General features: G+C 38.3%; 1 protein-coding gene and 1 pseudogene across 2 annotated transcripts; both read right to left on the bottom strand.

Moving 5' to 3' along the window:
* LOC141827177 (brassinosteroid LRR receptor kinase BRI1-like) overlaps positions 1-2,715 on the bottom strand; it is a 3,099-nt pseudogene extending 384 nt beyond the window's left edge.
* Positions 2,716-4,117: 1,402 nt separating this feature from the next.
* Positions 4,118-19,443, bottom strand: LOC141827561 (uncharacterized). Of its 2 annotated transcripts, none has more exons than XM_074714835.1 (15): positions 19,202-19,443; positions 19,034-19,111; positions 18,759-18,808; positions 18,598-18,651; positions 17,403-17,455; positions 16,490-16,562; positions 14,908-14,966; positions 12,241-12,309; positions 9,532-9,637; positions 9,037-9,107; positions 8,427-8,527; positions 7,033-7,128; positions 6,236-6,303; positions 5,447-5,492; positions 4,118-4,396 (listed from the first exon to the last, which is right to left on the bottom strand). In XM_074714835.1, the coding sequence occupies exons 1-15, from the start codon at positions 19,367-19,369 to the stop codon at positions 4,316-4,318; spliced, it is 1,173 nt and encodes a 390-aa protein (XP_074570936.1). In that variant the 5' UTR covers positions 19,370-19,443; the 3' UTR covers positions 4,118-4,315. The 2 variants fall into 2 exon arrangements, with proteins under 2 accessions (XP_074570936.1, XP_074570935.1); XM_074714834.1 differs by having other exon boundaries at positions 9,037-9,111; positions 9,533-9,637.
* Positions 19,444-20,289: the final 846 nt, after the last annotated feature.

Genomic DNA, 20,289 nt, shown 5'->3' with positions numbered 1-20,289 from the left:
CACCTTGCAGTAACCGAGCAGAGGAACCAGGTTGCGGTGCTTCACTTGGCCGATGGTCTCCATCTCGGCGGTGAACTCGCGGTCGCCCTGGCCGCTGACGTGTATCAGTTTCTTCACGGCGACGATGTTCCCGTCCTTGAGCTGCGCCTTGTAGACGTCCCCGAATCCGCCGGAGCCAATCAAGCAGTCGTTGTGGAATTCGTCGGTGGCGTCCACGAGATCTGCCAGAGTGAGCTTCATAAGCGGCTTCTCAGATGTGGTGAGGTTGACGACAACGGTCTCCTTGGTCAGAGCGGCCAGCTTCCAATTGGAGATTCCGCCGGCGCCGGAGAAGGAACAGCTGTCGATGTATATGTCTCTCGAGTTGTCGTCGAAGCCTTTGTCTTTCCTCTGCCTCTTCCTGTTTTCGACGACGATGATGACAAGGCCGAAAATGCAGAAGAGGCTAACAAAAGCTCCCATCGTGACGCTTCCGGCGATGTAGGCTCGTCTCCGGTGGGTGCTTTGGTTCTGGGCGCCGGTGTCGACGCCGGCATGGCTTTGGCACGGCGGGAGAGGCAGTCCACATAATCCCGAGTTGTTCTCGTACCAGTTCGGCGAGAAGGTCGGCAGCGGTCCTAATTCCGGTATCGTCCCGTTGAGCTTGTTGTTGGAGAGGTTGATCTCCGACAGCATGGCGAGGCGCGAGAATGACCAAGGAATCGGGCCCTCGAGCGCGTTGTAGGAGAGGTCGAGCACGGCGACAAAGCGCAGGTCGCCGAGCTCCGACGGAATGAGGCCGGAGAGCGAATTGTGGCCGAGATTGAGGATGATGAGGTGGTACATTTGCCCAATCTCCGAGGGTATCTCGCCGCTCAGCTGGTTGAAGGAGAGATCGAGGAAGATCATGGAGCCGTTGTTGTTGAAGGTGTATCCCATGCTTCCCATGTAGACCCTGGTGAAGTTGCAGAACTGGTGGTTGGGCAACCGGTTGAGGTCATCCTGCCGGATCCCGGCGAACTCCAGCAGGCTGCCCGTCCCGCGACACCGATCGCTGATGCCGTCGTTGCGGAGATAAACATACCGCTCTCCGATGATTAAGCCGACGGCGATCTTGCCGGACTGCTTAGCGAGTGCAGGAGGGATGGAGCCGTTGAGCTGGTTGCTGTTGAGGTCGAGCCAAATCAGGCTCTTGCACTCGCCTAGCTCCGGCGGAATGGGGCCGGAGAAGGAGTTGTTGTCTAGCTTCAAGATGGCTAAGTTCCGCAGCTGGCCGATCCAAGACGGGATCGGGCCGCTCAGGCGGTTGCTCGACAAGGAGATCCAGTTGAGATTGGCGCAGCCAGCGAGCTCGGCCGGAATCGTGCCGGTGAGACCGTTGTTGTCGAGGATGAGGTTCTCCAGCGTGGTGATCGAGGAGAGCTCGGCGGGGATCTCGCCCTCCAGCGAGTTCTGCCACAGGATGAGATCGCGGAGGGAGTAGAGGGAGCCCAAGCTGGCGGGGATGGCGCCGGCGATGTAGTTGAGGCTGAGATCGAGGGAGACGAGATTGGTGCAATTGCTCAACGATTCGGGGATCGAGCCGGAGAGGTGGTTGTTCTGCAGGTAGAGCTCCTCCAGCGCGAAGCTAGGGTTCGCACATAGCCCCAACGGGATCGCCCCCGTCAAGTTGTTGGAACTAAGGTCGAGCACCTGGAGCTGCGGCATCTCCGCGATCGACTCGCCGAGGCCGCCGCTGAAGTAGTTGAAGGCGAGCTCTAGGGATTTGAGGTTGGGCATGGAGGCGAAGGTAGCCATCGGGATCTCGCCGGAGAAGTTGTTGTTGGAGAGACTAATGAAGGTTAGGGAAGAGCTGGAGGAGATATTAGAGGGGAGAGTACCGGCGAGGTGGTTGGAGGAGAGGTTGAGGTAAACTAAGCTCTGGCATCCGGCGAAGACCCCCTCGTCGAGCTCGCCGATCAGGCCGGTGGCGGAGAGGTCCAGATGTTGCAGACTAGAGCAGTTGCCAATCGCCGGGATCCTGGCATTAAGCCGGTTGCCGACGAGGTCGAGACGGCGGAGGCCGGCGAGGCTGGAAAACAACCACCCAAGCTCGTCCGGGCCGGAGACCTTGTTGAACGAAAGGTCAATACTTTGGAGCATCCCAAACCCGGCGGCGGAGACGGCCGCCGACGGCGGAAGAACCCCACCGATAGAGTTGCGAGAGAGATCGAGCGATTTCAACCCCGAGCAGAGCGCGGCGAGGCCGCGGGCATCGGCGAGGGAGCCACGAAGCTCGTTGTCGCCGAAGTCGACCTCGGCGAGCAGGCCACCGCAGCGCGCGGTGGCCCCGCCGTCGGCCAGCGTTCCGGTGAGATTGACCGCGCGGAGGGAGAGCCTCTGGAGCCCGGCGAGGGGCAGGAGGGAAGAGGCTACCGCTCGGAACTCGGCGAAGAGGGGGACGCCGCGGAGGTCGAGGGCGGGCGACGCGGCCCCGGGAGTCGCAGGCGACGCCGGCGAAGGAGCACGCCGACTGCCCGGCGGACCAGGTCCGGAGTATCTGAGGGTCGGGGATCGAGGCCTTGAAGGCGATCAGGAGCTCCAAATCGTCAGCCGCAGCCGGCGCCAGGACGAAGCAGAAAACGAGGAGGAAGAGGGGAGACGGAGAAGAGCAAGAGACGCGGAGCCTTCTTCTTCTCATGGCTGCTGCTTCCGCTAGTGCTACTGAACGAGACAGGCTCTGAAGGCCATGAAAGGGAAAAGAATGGAAGGGAAGAACGAAGAAGAGTGCACAGGAGGAGCAGCAGCATGAACAGCTGTGGCGCAGTGTGGGGTCACATGGCGTGTACCCTGGCTCGGTAAGGACACACACATTGTTTATTTATTGCTGATCCCAAACGCATCTTCCACCATGTGGGTTGGGTTCGACACAAGGTCAGCGTCCCACCGTGCGGCGGTGACGGGGAGGGAGGCGGAAAGTGGCGTTCCTAATTTGGTTATTGTACTCTTTTATTTTGCGAGATTGCTATGCTGCGCGATAAATCCGTGTACGATTCGTGCGCGACTTTCTTGATCCATCGCCGCTGCTGTCCTCTTGCCGTGTCGTTCGGCCGCCATCTCGATCGCGATCGACGCGCCACTCGTTGGCGCTTCGGTTGACGTCGGATTCCGACCGGATAGTGATCGGAATCTGATGAATTTGATCGGAAACAGTCGTCCCCCACTGCGCGGTCACTGTCGACGGCGATCGGGCCGGATTCCGACCGAATCGCGGTTGGAGACCGACCGCGATTCGACCGGAATCCGATTGCGATTTGACCGGAAACGGCGCTGCCATTACCGACCTTGTTTTCGATCGAATTCCGTCGGATTCCGACCACTATCCGACCGAAATCCGATGTCGGACGGAGCGCCGACGAGCGGCACGTCGATCGTGCCTGAGACGACGACCGACAATGGCCGGACGACACGGCAAGGGTGGCGGCAACAGCGGTAGAGTCACGAGTGTCGCGCACGAGTCACGAATTCTTCGTTGCGCAGTGTACATTTCTCTTTCTCTATTATTTTTTTAATAGTATTTTGATTAAAAATAAGTTGGAGTGGCGTTGAACAGTGTGGATTAAAATTAATTTTAATAAAAATTTAAGAATGTAATTTTGATAAAATAATGTAAAAAATATTTTAGATTAAAAAATTATAGGTGAAATAGTATTTTATTTTATTTCATTATTGATAATGATATGTGTACATGGGCGAATGATTGCTACATTCAGAGTCTATTTAGGAATAGCAGCCGCGCTGCCACAGCGCTGGGAGTGGTTCATGAAAAAAAAAGCCTAATCATGATAAGAGATTTTTTTAATAATTTAAATATCATAATTAATTTTAAAAAAATAATCAATTCAATTCTATAAAAAATTTTCCTTCACCAAATTATCTAATTAACTGAATATCCTATTAAACAAAAAGTCCTATAGAGTAGCATATCAATCATCAAGTGAATAAGGGCTCTATTATAGCTCAGTGATATTCATTTTTTTTTACTTCATTAATGTTCTTGCCCCTTCTAAAAAAAGCTTGATCACTATAGGACATGGTGAAAGAATGCTCTTGCCTACACTATAGGGCATGGTTTTGATAATAACAAAAATAAAAGCTCTTCTCAGCAACATAATTATATTTATTTTCATAAGGTCTGGCAGCAAAGATAATAATAGGCTGAGTTTAATGTTGGCACAGCCTTTATGTAGCAAACAATAATTATGAACATGGAAGAAGTAGGATGAGTTTGATGTTGGCACATCCTTTATTTCACTACCAATGATTATAAATATGGACGAAGAAGATAGAATTTGTCTCAGCTCTTTTCATGGTAATACTTGCTGAGGAGTGTCTCAGAAAATTCTCCAAAAGTAAGAGTTCTGTTTGGTGAGATCAACTGCAATAAGCAATGGAAAATATTCATCAGTGAAAGAACGGCTGAACTGAAAAGAAACAAGGATAAAAAAACTAAAAGGACACCCATCATTTATAAAATTATCAAATGGACACTCCATTTAACGCAAATTATCCAAAATATCCTTACATTATCTAATCATTTGATTAGCTTCTACAATGTATAAATGCTAGCGACTAACTTCTACATGATAACAGCTAATTGCTAACTTTATAATAATGATTTTATATCATTTTAATTTTGCTTCTCTGAATGATAACCTGATTAAAATAACATTTCAACGAACAAAACAAACGATAGAGACTCCATTACACTCACTCATTTGAAATGAATATTATCTCATCACGATTGACCGTGTAGAAATTAACATGCTACTTCTACAACGTGTAGTACTATAACAGTGATTTTATATCATTTTGATTTTGCTTCTATGAATGATAACCTAATTAAAATAACATTTCAACGAACAAAACAAACGATGGAGACTCTATGATACTCATTATATTTTAAATGAACATAATCTAATCATAATTGAGCATGTAGAAACTAGCATATAACTTCTACAATGTAACAACTACCTACTAGTTTCTATAATATATAGAAGTTAGCAAGTAATTGTTACAAAAGAGTAAAGATAAGAACAATTCAGATAGTTTATGTTAGATGGGACGTTTATTTGACTTTAATTTAATTGAAAATGAAATATTCATCTGACTTTAATTGAAAAATAGGACACCATCTTGAATTTTGCCCACATTATACATTGAGTTGGATAGAGTGATGAAGACCAGATGGATGGACAAAAGGATGGATAAGAACTAAAATAACTCAAAATGTTCGTCACTACGTGAGAAACATAGATTAAGTGATACAGATGAGAAATGGGAGCTCATTTTGAACGTTAATCTTTCAATCCTTTCAGAAATAAAAAAAATCAAATGATCTGCAATCCATTCTGTCATCCATGTTTTTCCATTTATCCACCCAAGTAAATTAAAATTTCTTTTATCAAAGTATGTGTATAAATCATACCTCCTGGTGATGGCGAATCTCTGCTGGAAACTGAAGTTTCTCGTCCCTATAAAAAGGTGAAAAGAAGTATAAGACATCGAAGAGAACTAGAATGAAACATTCTTTTTTGCATTTTGAACATATAGGAACAAAAGGAAAATAAAAAGTCACCAATTTAAGATCCAAGAGAGAGGGAAAAAATGAGAAATGAAACAAAATTTGTCTCGTAATAATTTCATCATAGCATACAGGACTGTGTTGTGATGGGACATTATCTAGAACTCAATTTAACATATGTGATAAATTATCAGTTGGATATACAAAATTCCAACAAGAATGGAGGCGCAGAAAGAGAGGACTATTAGATAAACTAATTAGGTGGACAAATATACACACTGTATTTGTGGTGAAAGGTGATATGTTCAGGTTTGCCTGCATAAAGGTAATTTGTCTACATAATAACCAGTCTACATTTTCCCAATTTTAGAACGCATTAACTTCTGCATAGGATGATCCACACCAAACTTCTAATGTTGGAATTTGATCATTCTGAACAATTTGTACAATATGAATAAGTGGCCTTATGTGTAAAGATATCACTAAAAAATTGAATTAGAATGAGAGTTGCAGTTCTACAACGAATGTAGGTACTAAAAATACTGATTGAGTAAATTAATCAGGCAAATACAGATAGGCATCATTAATCAGGTATTCTACTCATACTTACACAAGTTCACATGCAAATAATACTTGAGCAATATTATATACAATATAGATTTTAGTACAATATAGATCTGTAACAAAATATACCAGTCAGGTTGCAAAAATAATGCAAAGGTTGAGCGTGCCACACCAAGAGCCTTTTCACTGTTAGGTGCCTATCAGATGCAAGAAGGTAGATAGAGAAAAAAAAATTCTGAACAAGGAATATGTATGTTACTCTAAAAATAGCAATTCAATCAAAAAAATAAATTCTCTCAAGTACAGCTGCATTTGCTTGAAAAAAAAGGAGAGAAATGGTTGACTTGAATCCTTTTGCTGGTGATGTGGAGTCAAAGCAAGAATGGAACCTCACTCATACTCAATGCAATTTTTTTTAAATATATATTGCTAGAATGCATAATAGGCAGCAACGTGGATTCATAAATTTTTATTATACCCCTACATCATCTCTTGTATTAAAAATTTGAAAATGGGGGGGGGGGGGGGGGGGGGGGGGGAAGCTTATAATCACAATTGTCCATCCCAAGCCCCTGGTTCAAATGAAACTTCAAAATGGCATTTGAGAATATCTATATCAAGCAAAAACATATTGCTAAAATATCAATAAAAGCAATGCTATTGTCCCAAGTATTTAAGTTTGACTATGTGGATTTTTTTTGGCTATTGATCTTTGCTATGCAATTAATTGATATTCTATTGGAAGTAATCTTCATGTGTTTTCACATAGAAAGATCCAATCTCAAAAAATAGGGTAGAAAAGTGTAGAGCAGTGTCATTTTTAGTTAACATGTAACAGAAAGAAACATTACCTTGGATGACATACAATCAACTTATTTTCTTTATCTGCAAAAAAAAAAAAAACATACAAGGACTATGTGATGCACCTGTACACAATGTGGAGTAGCACAGAGACATCTTCCTGCAAGTATTTCAGCTGTTTCACCGATTTGATAAGCTAATTCATCCTCTTCGAAAACAACCTATTGTGTCGAAATAGTAAAATTATCTATTTGACCAATAGAATCCTTTTTTGGAATACAAAACTAGTTAAACTGCATATAGGATTTAGAATAGCCTAAAAAAACCTAGCCTTAATCAGTAATCATTTGGTTTTTTTTTCTAGATAAGAACAAGCGTATGAAATATATATTAGTACATCTATTCTTAAAGATAGAAATGTGTATGCGTTCAGGTTTAAAATGCCTATGCACGATGCATGAGCAATGCTTTGATTCAAATCTTCAAAAGCACACAACATTCTTTATATGTGGTTCAGATTGACAATTATATGGTGATTGACATATTTTGAGAATCATGATCACACTTAATGTCAAATTTTAAGAATCTTGCCGTAGATGATCAGGAACTTGAATAACATTGACATACAGATGGTGGCCAGTGATATGAATGCCTTGTAATCCAAGTCTGTTTAAGACAATTATAAGTATCATTTACATTAGGTAAATATCCCAACCCCCCATATCTTGAAAAATGCCCAAACAAGATCCAGATATCTCAAATGATCAAGAAGCCCCCCAACCTTTTCTTTGACCTACAAAACACTCGTGATGTTTCATGAAAACTTCTATGGGCCCCAAAACTGTACTGTTAAATAAATAGATAACTAGAAAATATTTGTGATTATCAATATATGAATTTTCTTGATTTTAATGTTTCTTGAAGTGCTTTGGTCTTTCTAATTACTTTCATATAGATTTCTAGACAAGTATATTTTAGAGAGAAAATTAGTCGCATGTGAGTGATTTTGAAACAAGGTTATTAGGTTTTTCCAAATTTAAGGGCCTTGATGAGGTGATTCCCTCAATAGTTCATACAATTGAAAACCCAAACTTTCATAAACCAAATTTTTGATAACACCGAGCAACACAAGTAGATGTTTTTTAATACAAATTCCTAGGGTTTAGATAGTGAATAGGGTATATGCATTATGTGTTATATGCTACAACATCCCTCAGAGAAATCTAGCTTTAGATAGTGAGTAGGGTTTATGCATCTTAATTTTATCCTTTTTATGCCCATGAACACCTGCCAACCCACCCACCCATCCACATATAGAAGAATTTGTAATGAGAGTTCAATAAATCCACAAAAGTGAAGCTATAGGTTTAGTTAATTTTTAATGGAATAGTTATGACTAAGTTATTCATGGATATAGTTGTGCTAGTGGATATAGTTGATGGTGAATTGTGCTACAAATTGATCATAACAGTGCAATGTTGGACAAAGAAATGTTTATAAGTGTTGAACAAAGAACAACCTTGACAATTTCATCATTTCGTGTTTTAACATAAAGACCAGCAACACTATCTGGAGAAGTAATCTTTACCCCATCTCTTGTATACAGGCCACAGGTAAGCCCTACAAGTGTAATTGTTAAATTTCAAAACACAAAGTTCAAGAGCTCTTAATTTGCATAAAATTACGGCATATACGAGTAAACAAGCATACATTCACCACTTCAACATCTAAAAAGTAACCATGCAGAAATTCATTAGTTTGAAATAACTCAAAACATTGATGCAGGTAAATTTGAGGTGAATACATTACTGAAGACAGCTTTCTGCAGGAAATTAGATTAGGGTTTAAATATCAGAAGAAATTTTTATGATACCAAATTATAAAGAGTAAATGAGAATGAGTTTAAATGGACTGCGCATTGCTTAACTACTATGGTAACTGACTGATTCCGGATCTAAAACTTTATTAAGCAAAAAAAAAAAAAAACTGATAACTGATAAGTAGAAAAAAAACTGTTACGCTGTATATAGAAAAGAAACGTCATTAATCTAGATTAACTCTAGTGTAATCGATGACATGATTTATCATTGATTACGAAAAAATGGACCATCTATTATCTCAGTTGTCACCTGTGAGTGAACCATTATCAGTATGCCATCCGCACCATGATGATATGGAGCTAATATCATCTCCAGAGTGCCTGCAGCACAGTGAAAGTTATTTTTCTAAAATTTACCCATGAAATAGAAAATATTTAGGTATTTCAAAAACATGAATCCAACTTGAAGAACAAAGCCAAAGATCCATCCAAATCCTTTTTATTAAGTGGATATAGTTTATTTACATGATATATACCTTCCACCCATGCATAACCAATGCATAAGACACAAAAGAGCATAAATAGAAAATTTACAAAGATCATAGATGAAGAAAAAGAAAACCCATGACACACTCTAGGTTATGATAACTAAAAGTTGAGCAAAAAAGCAGCCATTAACTTTGCATAAGACAAAAAAGAGCAAAAGTAGAAAATTTACAAATATTAAAGAAGAAGAAAAAGAAAGCCCATGATAAACACTCTTAAGTTACAATAACTAAAAGTCCTGTAAAAAGCAACACATCACCTGGAATGTCTTGGAAAGTAGTATAGCAAACGACCTTTGTGACACCTGGACCGTTGAAGTATCTGCTCAAGATTGCCAGCATTGCTATCTTTCATTTTTTTACTTACTAACATTGAAGGGATTATAATCAACATACTTTATAGAGATTCAACATCAATACTGCAAAAAATGCATGATGCAACCAGATTAACAAGGAAACTACGGAGCAAATTATGATACTATGTGATCAAGTTAATACATGCAAAAGTACCTCCATCTATATCTGATTGTTAAAGATATTGCTTGCACCACAACTCTCATAACAGCAGAAGAAAATGCCAAGTGAAAAACTAGGAATTATATGACTATGAGCAAATGCAATGTCAATCGTGACTAAAACACTGTCACCTGTGATCCAGATTCTAACAACATTGAACGAAAAAGGAGCAACAACTATGAAATAAAGCTCACCTCATACTAGAGAAATGACAAAACATCTGGATGAACATAAAATGTAACAATCTCTCCTCCCCTTCTCCCTCCCTCCCATCAGAGAGGGAGATATGTATAGATTTTGAAAGCTCAATCTGGAATATCAAATTTTCCTTATCTACGAAGACCATTGTCTTTTTTTTGGATAATCCAGGTATCTAGTTTTTCGAACTGACTAATCCTAGAGGTGACAGGCTCGTCTCCACGAAAGTTTTCCACTGACCACCAGGGTAAATCCGGAAGTGCGAACGGCGCGTCACTCCCCAACTAGCATTCCAGGGTTGTCTTCCCATTGGAGAAAATTAATCTGTAGTGCGCCGTAGCTAAGAATTGACTCATGAATGTCTGATTAACTGCAGAAGCATCTTGCCGTTGCACTATAGCCCGAAGGGCGAAGACCATTGTCTATTGAACATAGGTAAAGAAACTTTGCTTACCCCTAGGGTGGTAACTGGTAAGTGTCAAAATGCTACATGTTTTTCTAATGCCAATGCTAAATTTAGCACAAAAATATTTGCAAAGCTTGAAAGGATGCCAGCATGTCAAAGGAGGAAAATGTAAAGTTTAAAATGACAATTTAACTCATAAGAAATAAAGGTAATAATCGTTTATAAGACTTGAGAAAAACATAGGGGTTTGAGCTATTTAGGCATGCTTCACATACAAAATCAAAACCATCAACCTTGCCCTATATAAGATCATTGGCCATTGCTATTCGTTTTCAATACACCTAAGAGATCGGATATATAACATGAAGTAACCTTGAATGGAGATAAGTCGGCAAACAAGTAGAATTGATTATAATTTAGTATTGATATAATGCTAGGTAGCAAAGTTATCGAATCGAGGCTCAGATCGTGAATCATTTTGGTGAATTTAAGAATCATAAATTGTAAGGTTCATGTTTAACCAACAACCAAGTCTTATCCCGCTAGGTGGGGTCGGCAATATAAATCCTTTTATGTCATTGGGTTCTATCCCTTACTATATCATCATCTATATTTAATAAATTTTATTTTATTTTATTGTTGCTAAGTATTTTTTTGTCTGCCTCTTCCTCGTTTGATGTGTTAACCAAGGTTCATATTAACCATATAAAAAAAGTAAGTCAAAAAAGTTCTACCTTACTAGAATTTGTAAGAATATCCTATTTAAGACTACAATATGATAAATAAATTAACACCAATGAAGCACTAATTGGAAGCAAACAACCATTCAAAAGAAGTTCTCTATTTGACATCCTCTGCGAAGAGATGATCCTACTGTTTGTTGAGGATAAGGGCTGGGAGGCCTTTAGTCAAGACATGAAAAAGTCATCACAGTAGCAACCTCTGATCAAGTAGTTCGTTGCTGAAGGTGTCTACTACTGAACCTCAATTGCTAAAGGACTAAAAGTGGAGGCCTCCTGATCAAAGACACTCTAGGAAGAAGTCAGCAAAGCAGTAGTAGTTTCAGGCATTCAACGTCCTCTAATGAAGTGATATGCTGGTCCACAAAATCTGCCAAGGACAATGCCTGAACACAAAGAAGATCCTGATGAAGACGCAAACAAAGGAAGGAACACCGACAAAGGAGACAGCTATGACCGTGAGGAAGGACATGAGGGTAAGGGACATGCAAACTGTCGTCCGTCGAATACAAAACACGAAAAGGAGTTTTTAAACCATGAATTTACTGTGCATAATGTTTTTAATCGGAGTAAGTTGAATTAACCCAATTCTAGGAATTGAGAATTGCGGATTTCAAACTGAATCGATTTTGATTCTAACTGTATCAGACCGATTCTTGATCTCAACTCATTCAAACATGCAATTTGAATTGAATTGCCTCCGAATTGAATTGAATTGAATGGGACAATACGAACAACGAGTCTTCCGATTATGATAACCGTGCTCAGTAGTTGATTCAAATGTACGAATCTTGGCGTCTAGTTCCATATAAATGTCCCCATGGCATTTTGAATAATGACTGACAAAATGAAGCACAAATATAAGTATGTAGTTCACCTAGTATCTTCAGAATTAAAAAACAATGAAAGTGATCTTCAAGACATGAGTGTAATCTGGATATTGTACAAGCTAATATCCCTACAAAAAGGCTCAGCTTTACTCAAAAACCTTTGAAACCCAAGATTGTAAGACAATATCAAGAGTTTGCATGCAAATTGAAAAATCCTTCAGTGAATTAGGAGTCATAGAAGCCCACAGAATAAATTGGCTTGGGTTGAAAAAACCATACCATACTGATCACAATGATAGGCCAGCATCAGCCCAGCCTCCCATATCAACTTTCCAAGAGCTTTAAATGCTACAGTAAACAATTTTCAAAGTTTTGAAAATCTCAGCTTAAATATTTTGCTAGAAAATTGAACTACCATTTTACAGAAAAGAAAATTTGTCACATATCAAGATCTCATTGCAGTTCATCATATCGAAAAGTAAATAATTTATGTCAGAAGATAAAGTTATCATCCAGACTTGCTCCATTCAACCAGGATATTTATCCAGTTATCCTATGTGTGCTGCATCATCCTTGATTGCAGTATCCTCTCAACTCTACCCATTTGCATTCTGAGCATTACTCACATAGAAAAAACTGACTGAACCTTTTTATGGCAAGATTTTGATTATACTTACAGGTTTAGTGTAAGATGAATTTTTCCCAAGTTTGCAGCAAGACTCTTAGGATAGCCTTGGGGCCTATCTACACAATGTGGTCTTACTCCCTAAATGCTGGTAGTTCCTTTCTCAGAATCTTGTTTGTCCACAGACCCAAATCACCTCTCTGATTTGAGTCTGATTGGCTAGATGTGACAGAAAAATCCTCATGGCCAGCTATTTGCTCTTCGCTCTTGTCTGCATCAGAATACTCCATCAAATTTCACCTTGGTCAAAACAACATGATTGAATTTTGGCACTGTCATTGGGTTGGAAACTTTTCCTAAACGCAATTTAGTCCATCAAATCATGTCTACCACCTCCCCAAAATGGAACATCTAAGACTCCACACTGCACTCCTTTAAATCGCCTGCATTGTTTTCTTCACTGGTAGCCTAGGAGACAATTAGGCCTTTCATCTATTGCCCGCCGAAGTCCCTGATAAAGTCAAGTTACTAGCTGGATCATTCTACACCTAGCTATATAACAAAGATTTCCTTAAAAAAACTAACATCACAGTATCCCATCCCTGTGTCCTATACTCCTTTCATGAAACAACATAACACCTATTCTTTCACTGTGACTTTGCTATTGTAGGATGGGAGAAAATCTTCTGCTAATCCATCACCTTCCTACTTTTCTTGACCAAGCCCTGATCATTGGGCCCTAAATTATAAAAATGTCTTCTTAGTCTGTCTTTTCTTGGGTCTTCTTAGTCTTCCTTGTCTTGTGTGTTGAGAATGGATAATTTTGACTCGGAGCTTAGTTTTCTAAGCCCAACACGGAAGTCCTTATCTAGTGTGCTTAAAACCCTTTGTGCTCTTGTCATAGAACATGATGCAACACAACAAAATCTTAGCATTACCAATCATGAATTCTAGCTCAATAATTTATTGTGGTTTTTGACCAGATGACATGGGATCTTATTTGAATTGTTTTTGCTCAAGCTTTATTGCCATTACTTGTGATTAGAGCTATCAAACGGACCAACCCATGGCGGGACGGGCTAACCCACTAGAAATCCGTCATATGACGGGGCAGGGCGGGCCGACCTACCAACTTGGCGGGTTGGGAACTCTCCAATCCAACCCAACTCAAAGCGGGTTGCGGGTTAGGCAGGTCAACCCATGGGCCTGTCAAAAAATTAATAAAATATATATAATATTAAAATTTTTAAATTTGAATTACTATTTAAATTGATAAAGTTGAAAATTTTAAGTTTGAATTGCGATTTAGACAAGTCAAACCCACTAGTCCATTGAATTTTCTATTTTAATTTTAAATTTTGAAGGAAAAAATAAGTTTTCTCAACCTGTGGGCCAACCCAAACCCGCCACGGGCCGATCCATATGGGTCACAGGCCTAGATGGGTCGACCCATCTGAACTCACCTTAAAATAGATTGATAAAATTTCAACCCAACCTGTCTAAATTGTTTGACGGAGTAGACCAACCCGACAGACCTAACCCAAATTGACAGCTATACTTGTGATTCTAGCTAGAGCTGACTTAGTCTATGGATTCATTTGATGCATCATGAATACTATCCATATGTGTCACCCAGGTTAAATGGGCTGTGTTTGGACATGTGACCCAATGTAATCAATATCGTGAAGAAGTTATGTGATTTGTCTTGTGAACTTATTTGTCTGTCTCATAGTCATGTTGTTTTCACTGGTTGATACTCAATACAGCATGCATATATAATTATATGGGCTTTGTCCAGATCAAGCAAATTTTAACTGCCAACCCAAATTACTAATATCTTAGTCACTTAACGAAAATGGAGGAAAGCAAATAATTGGTGTGGTTTCCACCTAAACATAGCAACCAAAATTTCTATGTCATGTGCCTAAGAGGTAGACTAGAGGCACCATTTGCTATAAAATCATGGATAGTAAACAGGTCAGATAAAGATAGGCTAAACTATATGTGGAGCTCCCCTCAAAAACCATATGGACCTTTCAATATATCAGTAGTGTTGAGGTCTATTTTAAAAAGACTATTGTGTGGATCTTCTTTATTACATATTACATAAAGTAGCATCCTGAATGTCAGAGTAAAATATGGGAAGTAGAAATGAAATACTCTGAAGTAGTTTCCACAAGAAAACATTGTATCCACTGGAGGGATACACAAACCCACCAAAAGAAAACAAACAAATAAGATGTGGGCAATTGAAAAATAATGCTGCTTACAAGGAAAGCTACAAGCAGTGAAACAGTACGCTGCAAGTACTACTCACATACCTACTTCAAGTTCTGGTAATGCATCTGGCCATTTATTTGGTCGACAGTATGAAGGGTACCTACAAATAATATAAGAATCATTAATTACATATGAATATATGTGCCCTAATACACTAAGTTATTATCACCACCAAGACAAGTTAGTCCCAACTTTTTGGGGTTAGCTACACTGATCTAATCTCTCAAACTTTATGCAAGGGCATATAACTAGTGTAATCCAAATCCTTTGAGTCACCTTTAATTCCATTATCTAAGTTTTGTTTGGTCTCCTTTTATCCTTCACACCTTTAATTCTAATTGATTCAACTTGTGGAATTACAAAATCTAATATTCATCTTTGAATGCATCCATACACTTAGTTATGGGGAGAAAAGAACAAGCCTCAAGTCCTATCTGTTTAGGGTTGGATGAACAAAACAGTATACCATATATGGTAAATTGCTAAATGTGGCATAAACTTTTATTTTATATGTCCCGAATTTAAAATTTTAACAACTGTATAGATGAAATTCCAAATTTATAATGGTTATAATCATTAATTAATCCACTTGTTATATTCTCTATAGCTTCACTAACCTGGAGTTATTACATAGCAAGTACTGAAACGTGAGCGATAGTCATTCAATGGAATGCACTCAACTCCCTTGAAAATTTAGAACATGTAAACTTGAGCTAAACAAATTAACATGTCAACCAAAACCTAAAAACCTTGCTGTTTACTGAATGATTATTATTTGATGTGGAAATATTAGCCATTTAAATGGCTCAACTTATTAAAACAATACAAAATTTAATATGTCGATAATTACTTTATGATTATTGTCGAGGTGGCAATATTAACCATTTAAGTGCTCCAAAGAATTATTAACATACTTGATACGAGGAGTGACTGATGGTTCAATGGTTACAAATTAAAAAGTTCATATACACAACTGCTTATATTTCTTAAAATCTATTTAAGCTATATTTTAAACAAAAGATTTCCCCTTACTTTCATGCATGGAAGTTTGTAAACAAAGTATCATATGGAGTACTCAATACTCAAAGGATGATACACTTGATTAACCTTAGTGAATATATTTCCAACAAAACACAGTGAACTAGTACGTAGCAGCTGTTATGATAAGGACAACATGAGAATAATTCAACCAAATTACACAGTAAGAAGCAAACCAATATTTAGCTGGTAGAAAATTGGCAATATTCACGAATTTAAAATCAAATACAAGCCTAAAAATAATTCATTGTGTAAATATTTTACCCCCCCCCCCCCCCCCCCCCCCCCCCCCCCCTCCTCTCTCCTCTCACACACACGTATTTATGCCAATTTAGGCCTTTTGGTAGTCCATATTTGAGCTCAACTATCCCAATAGAATGGACCATAGAAATTTTGGTATTGTCTAAGCAATGACACCTTTTAATTGACAAAAGTGGAATCTCTCAATTATCTAGTTCTAGGTATCCAACATCTTCTATAACCACTAAGACAATCCAACAGGAAATTGTCCAGCAACTGCCATTTACTACATGCAATAAAATTAAAGAGAGAAACTAATGAGAATATTATAGATTTGAATCATACCGGCGTATAGCTGCCTCATCAGTTGTAGGACTGTCTGAAATTGGATTAGCATAAAAAGATCCTTTGAATAAATCTGTGTGAACAGATAAATATCATATTAAATCATAAAATCCACTATATTTAAGACATTATATAAAAAAATTCAGATACTAAAACAGTGTCTTAGCGATTCTATTATTTATAGTATATGGTATCAATATACTGCTTGGTCCTGTCCCATATTTGTAACAATCAACCTGGGTCTTTCAATCAATTTTCTGGCTATTGTAGTTGTTTAAAGATTCTTTTAATCCAAAGATTTACTTTATCTCTTTTTCCTTTCCAAATTCTCTTATACTAGGTTGATCCTCTAGATGCACTTGCTCAACAATATATAATAAATGACATCAATTATTTAATTATCAAGAAATATTGATGATAGTTTAAGCACATATAATACCTACTGATCCAATGTTTAAACTCAGATGAAATCAATATTCCTAAATCTGGTAGATCTGGGTCAATGTTCTCATCAGAACGTCAAAACCTACCTATTCCTCATCATATATGTTGATGACTTTAGGGACTTCTAGCCTTCTACTTAAAGCAATTAACAAAGGGTCCTGCAAACATGGTTCTGTGAAAACTCACTTCATTTCATAACTAAAATTAGGCTTAACCAAAAGCTATGTTTTTCTGTTCAAGGTGGAGCAAGCAATGTGGCTTGAGTCCAGTTGACTGATTATGCATTGACAGTGAGAATATGCATCAACCAGTTATAGTGTTGGTACAGCATCATAGTGGTGTTGTAGAAAAGTAAACATGGACTGCAGTCAATATTCAAACAGAGATTTAATACATCGTCTAAGTGGACATTACTACAAATATAGGACAAAGATGACAATCTAAATCCTGTAGTGTAGAAGGAACTCACCTTCTTTACCAGATTCAAGCTTTTCCTTCCCATGGCTCCATCCAAAGTTATATCTACACAAAGAGAAAGATAAGGTTGTGCTTTAGTCATAAAGAGTTCTCCAGAAAAAGAATAGTGCCAAAACAGTATCAAGTCCATGAAACATTTTCACTTGTGATCCTTTACTCTCTCTGACTTTGACATAGAACTTTCATGGTAGTTCAATTGATAATTTCGACCATTTCTAAGGAAAACATCAGTAAACCAATGATTTCATCGTTGTCTATTTTCATTTCTTAGAAAATAGAATTTGAAAGTAGAAAAGAAATATAAAGTAAATATTTAGAATTGATATGTTCACACATTAGAATTTATTAGAGATGAATGACATAATAAACATTTATTTAAAAAAAATCAATGACTTTAGTTTAAATAGAGTGGTAAGATAATGACCAAATAGTTTTACCAAAAGAAAAGCAAGGTTGAATCAATCTGCCAAAATAGTGTGATTATAATAATGACCCAGAAAAGAGCTCAAAATATGCTCATTCCTCAGGATAATTAGCATCCCAGAAAATGAATAGGTCAGATTCTAACAATTTTGTTTCGAATGGTCATATTGGATATAGGTTAAGTAAAAAATTTCATTCTTACAGCCCTTTGTAATTTTCGGTAGTTATGCAACTTGCATCTACAATCAAATAATTAAATTTTTAATAATTTTAGTCTTGTTCACCATTATGGTGTCAACAAAATGTACGATACAACCATCCAATTTCATCCAGCATTATTGTGGACAAAGGTAAATTTCCTATCAACAAAATTATGGAGCCAACTAGAAGGTGAGGCCAACTTTACATTACATGAAGAGAAAATATTAGCAATATCTTAATGCAAGATTTCCTATCCAAAGTGCAATATGAATTACAAAATTTGTTATTCTTCAAAATGCATGAGAAGTTTCCCGTGAGTAGCAATAAATAGGATTGTAAATGAACAATTTGTTTGTTAAAAAGCTCAATATTAGACTCAATAAGAGTTTATTTATGTTTGTTCAATAGTATAAAATATATTAAACAAAAGCTCAAATACTAATGAGCTCAGCGCATTTTCATATACTAATAAGAAAATGAACAAGCTTGAACATAGTCAGTTTGACACGGCTTGGCTTGTTTACACCCCTAGCATAAGACCAGACAATCAAATTAATCAGTACCTGCTTTCTGGGTCTTCCAGCTCATTTTTCACTTCATCGGGGAGGTTTGCCACTCTAGAAAGAGAACATAAAAGGAATGACAATTTAGTCCTCATCAAAGTATCTTAGTAGAAAAACGCATAAGGCTAACAATTGTAATAAGAAATTTCAGGAAAGCTTGCCTGGGTGCAAGATGTAGAAGTTTCTGACGTAGCAAAGGGAAGCCAGGGACCTGCAGCAGTATAGCGATGAGGTTCAAAGCCAAAAGGCATATTTTTCACAGGTAATAAAAATAGTAAAAACAACAAGAACAAGAATAAGAATAATTTAATAAAAGCTGCATCTTAAATCAAACACTTTGCAACCAACGAATTAAGAGAATTGAACATAGAACATAAGAAATTTCGCATCGTATACAAAGTTGAAAAAAAAGAAAGAGATTCGCCATCACACATACATCTGATACCGAGATGATCCCGAGCCCATTAGGCCCAAATCCTTCTTCTATTTTTGCATACAGATCCTTGCCCTTGTCCTGAAACCATCCCCACGAACGCGCCCGTCAAGAGCGACAGCGATGAGATTGAGAAATAACTGAACGGAAATTACAGAGAAGGGAGTTAACTTTGATCTCGGAGTAGGAGATGGTGACTGTCTTGGTCGTCCGAATCGCGCCGGCCGTCTCAGCGGCCATGGAGATCCGGCGCAGAGAACGACGAGCCGACGGGGAACAGGAGGAGGTGCGGCAGAGTAGGTGGAGAGAAGGATGGCCGTGAGCGGCGGTAGAAGCCATTTGATCGCTCCCTCCTCTCTTCGGTGGCGCGGGATGCGTCGTTGCGTCACGGAACAGAGTGCGCAGGACTCAACTGGTTGAAAAGGCGGCTCGACACAAAGCATAAAGAGGGAAGAGAAAATAAGGATAGAATTTTTTTAAAAAAACAAAAAACAAAAAAAAAATCAAGTTTTAATTTTCCCTATGATCCGCTACGATTCGTGGTCCCACTAATTATGTCCGAGATTTATGATTTTAGCATAAAATTAAAAGAGTCCTGTTTTTTCTAATATAATTTTCTACCTAAAATATCCTTTCTTATTTTACATTGAAATTACATGCTATTACGGTCAAACAGATCAATTCGCTACGGGATAGATAAATTTATTAAAAATTCAATCCAACTTAACAGATTAAAAAGTTTTTAATCCAATTCAATCTAAAGCGGATTGTGAGTTAGACGAATCAAGCCACGAGTCCGTCAAAAATTAAAAAATATTAAAAATTTTAAATTTGAATTATAATTTAAATTGTTTAAGTTGAAAATTTTAAATTGAATTATAATTTAGACGATTAAGTTAAAACTCACTAATTTATTAAATTTTTATTTTAATTTTAAAATTTAAAATAAATTAATAAACTTTCTCAATCAATCCGTAGATTAATCCATGCTAGTCGCAAGTTTAGGCGAATAATCTATTTGAACCCATCTTAAAATAGATTAATAAAATTTCAACTCAACCTACCTAAATTGCTTGACGAGACGGACTAACTCGACGAACACAACCCAAATTAACGGTTATACATGCTATCTATAAATTTTTAAAATAATATAATAATACCTCGGATTAAAATTTTATTTATTTATTTTTAAATAAAACTATTTTAATTTTTTATCCATCTAAAATATTTTAAAATTGTCCAACAGTTGCATGAAATAA

This window comes from Curcuma longa, chromosome 4 (genome assembly GCF_044706935.1).
Source record: "Curcuma longa cultivar G26 ecotype Majalengka, Jawa Barat chromosome 4, ITB_CL_G26_1.1, whole genome shotgun sequence".
NCBI classification, from domain to species: Eukaryota; Viridiplantae; Streptophyta; class Magnoliopsida; order Zingiberales; family Zingiberaceae; genus Curcuma; species Curcuma longa.
Note: the sequence above shows the minus strand (reverse complement) of the source record. Positions and strands in the feature narration are given on the sequence as shown.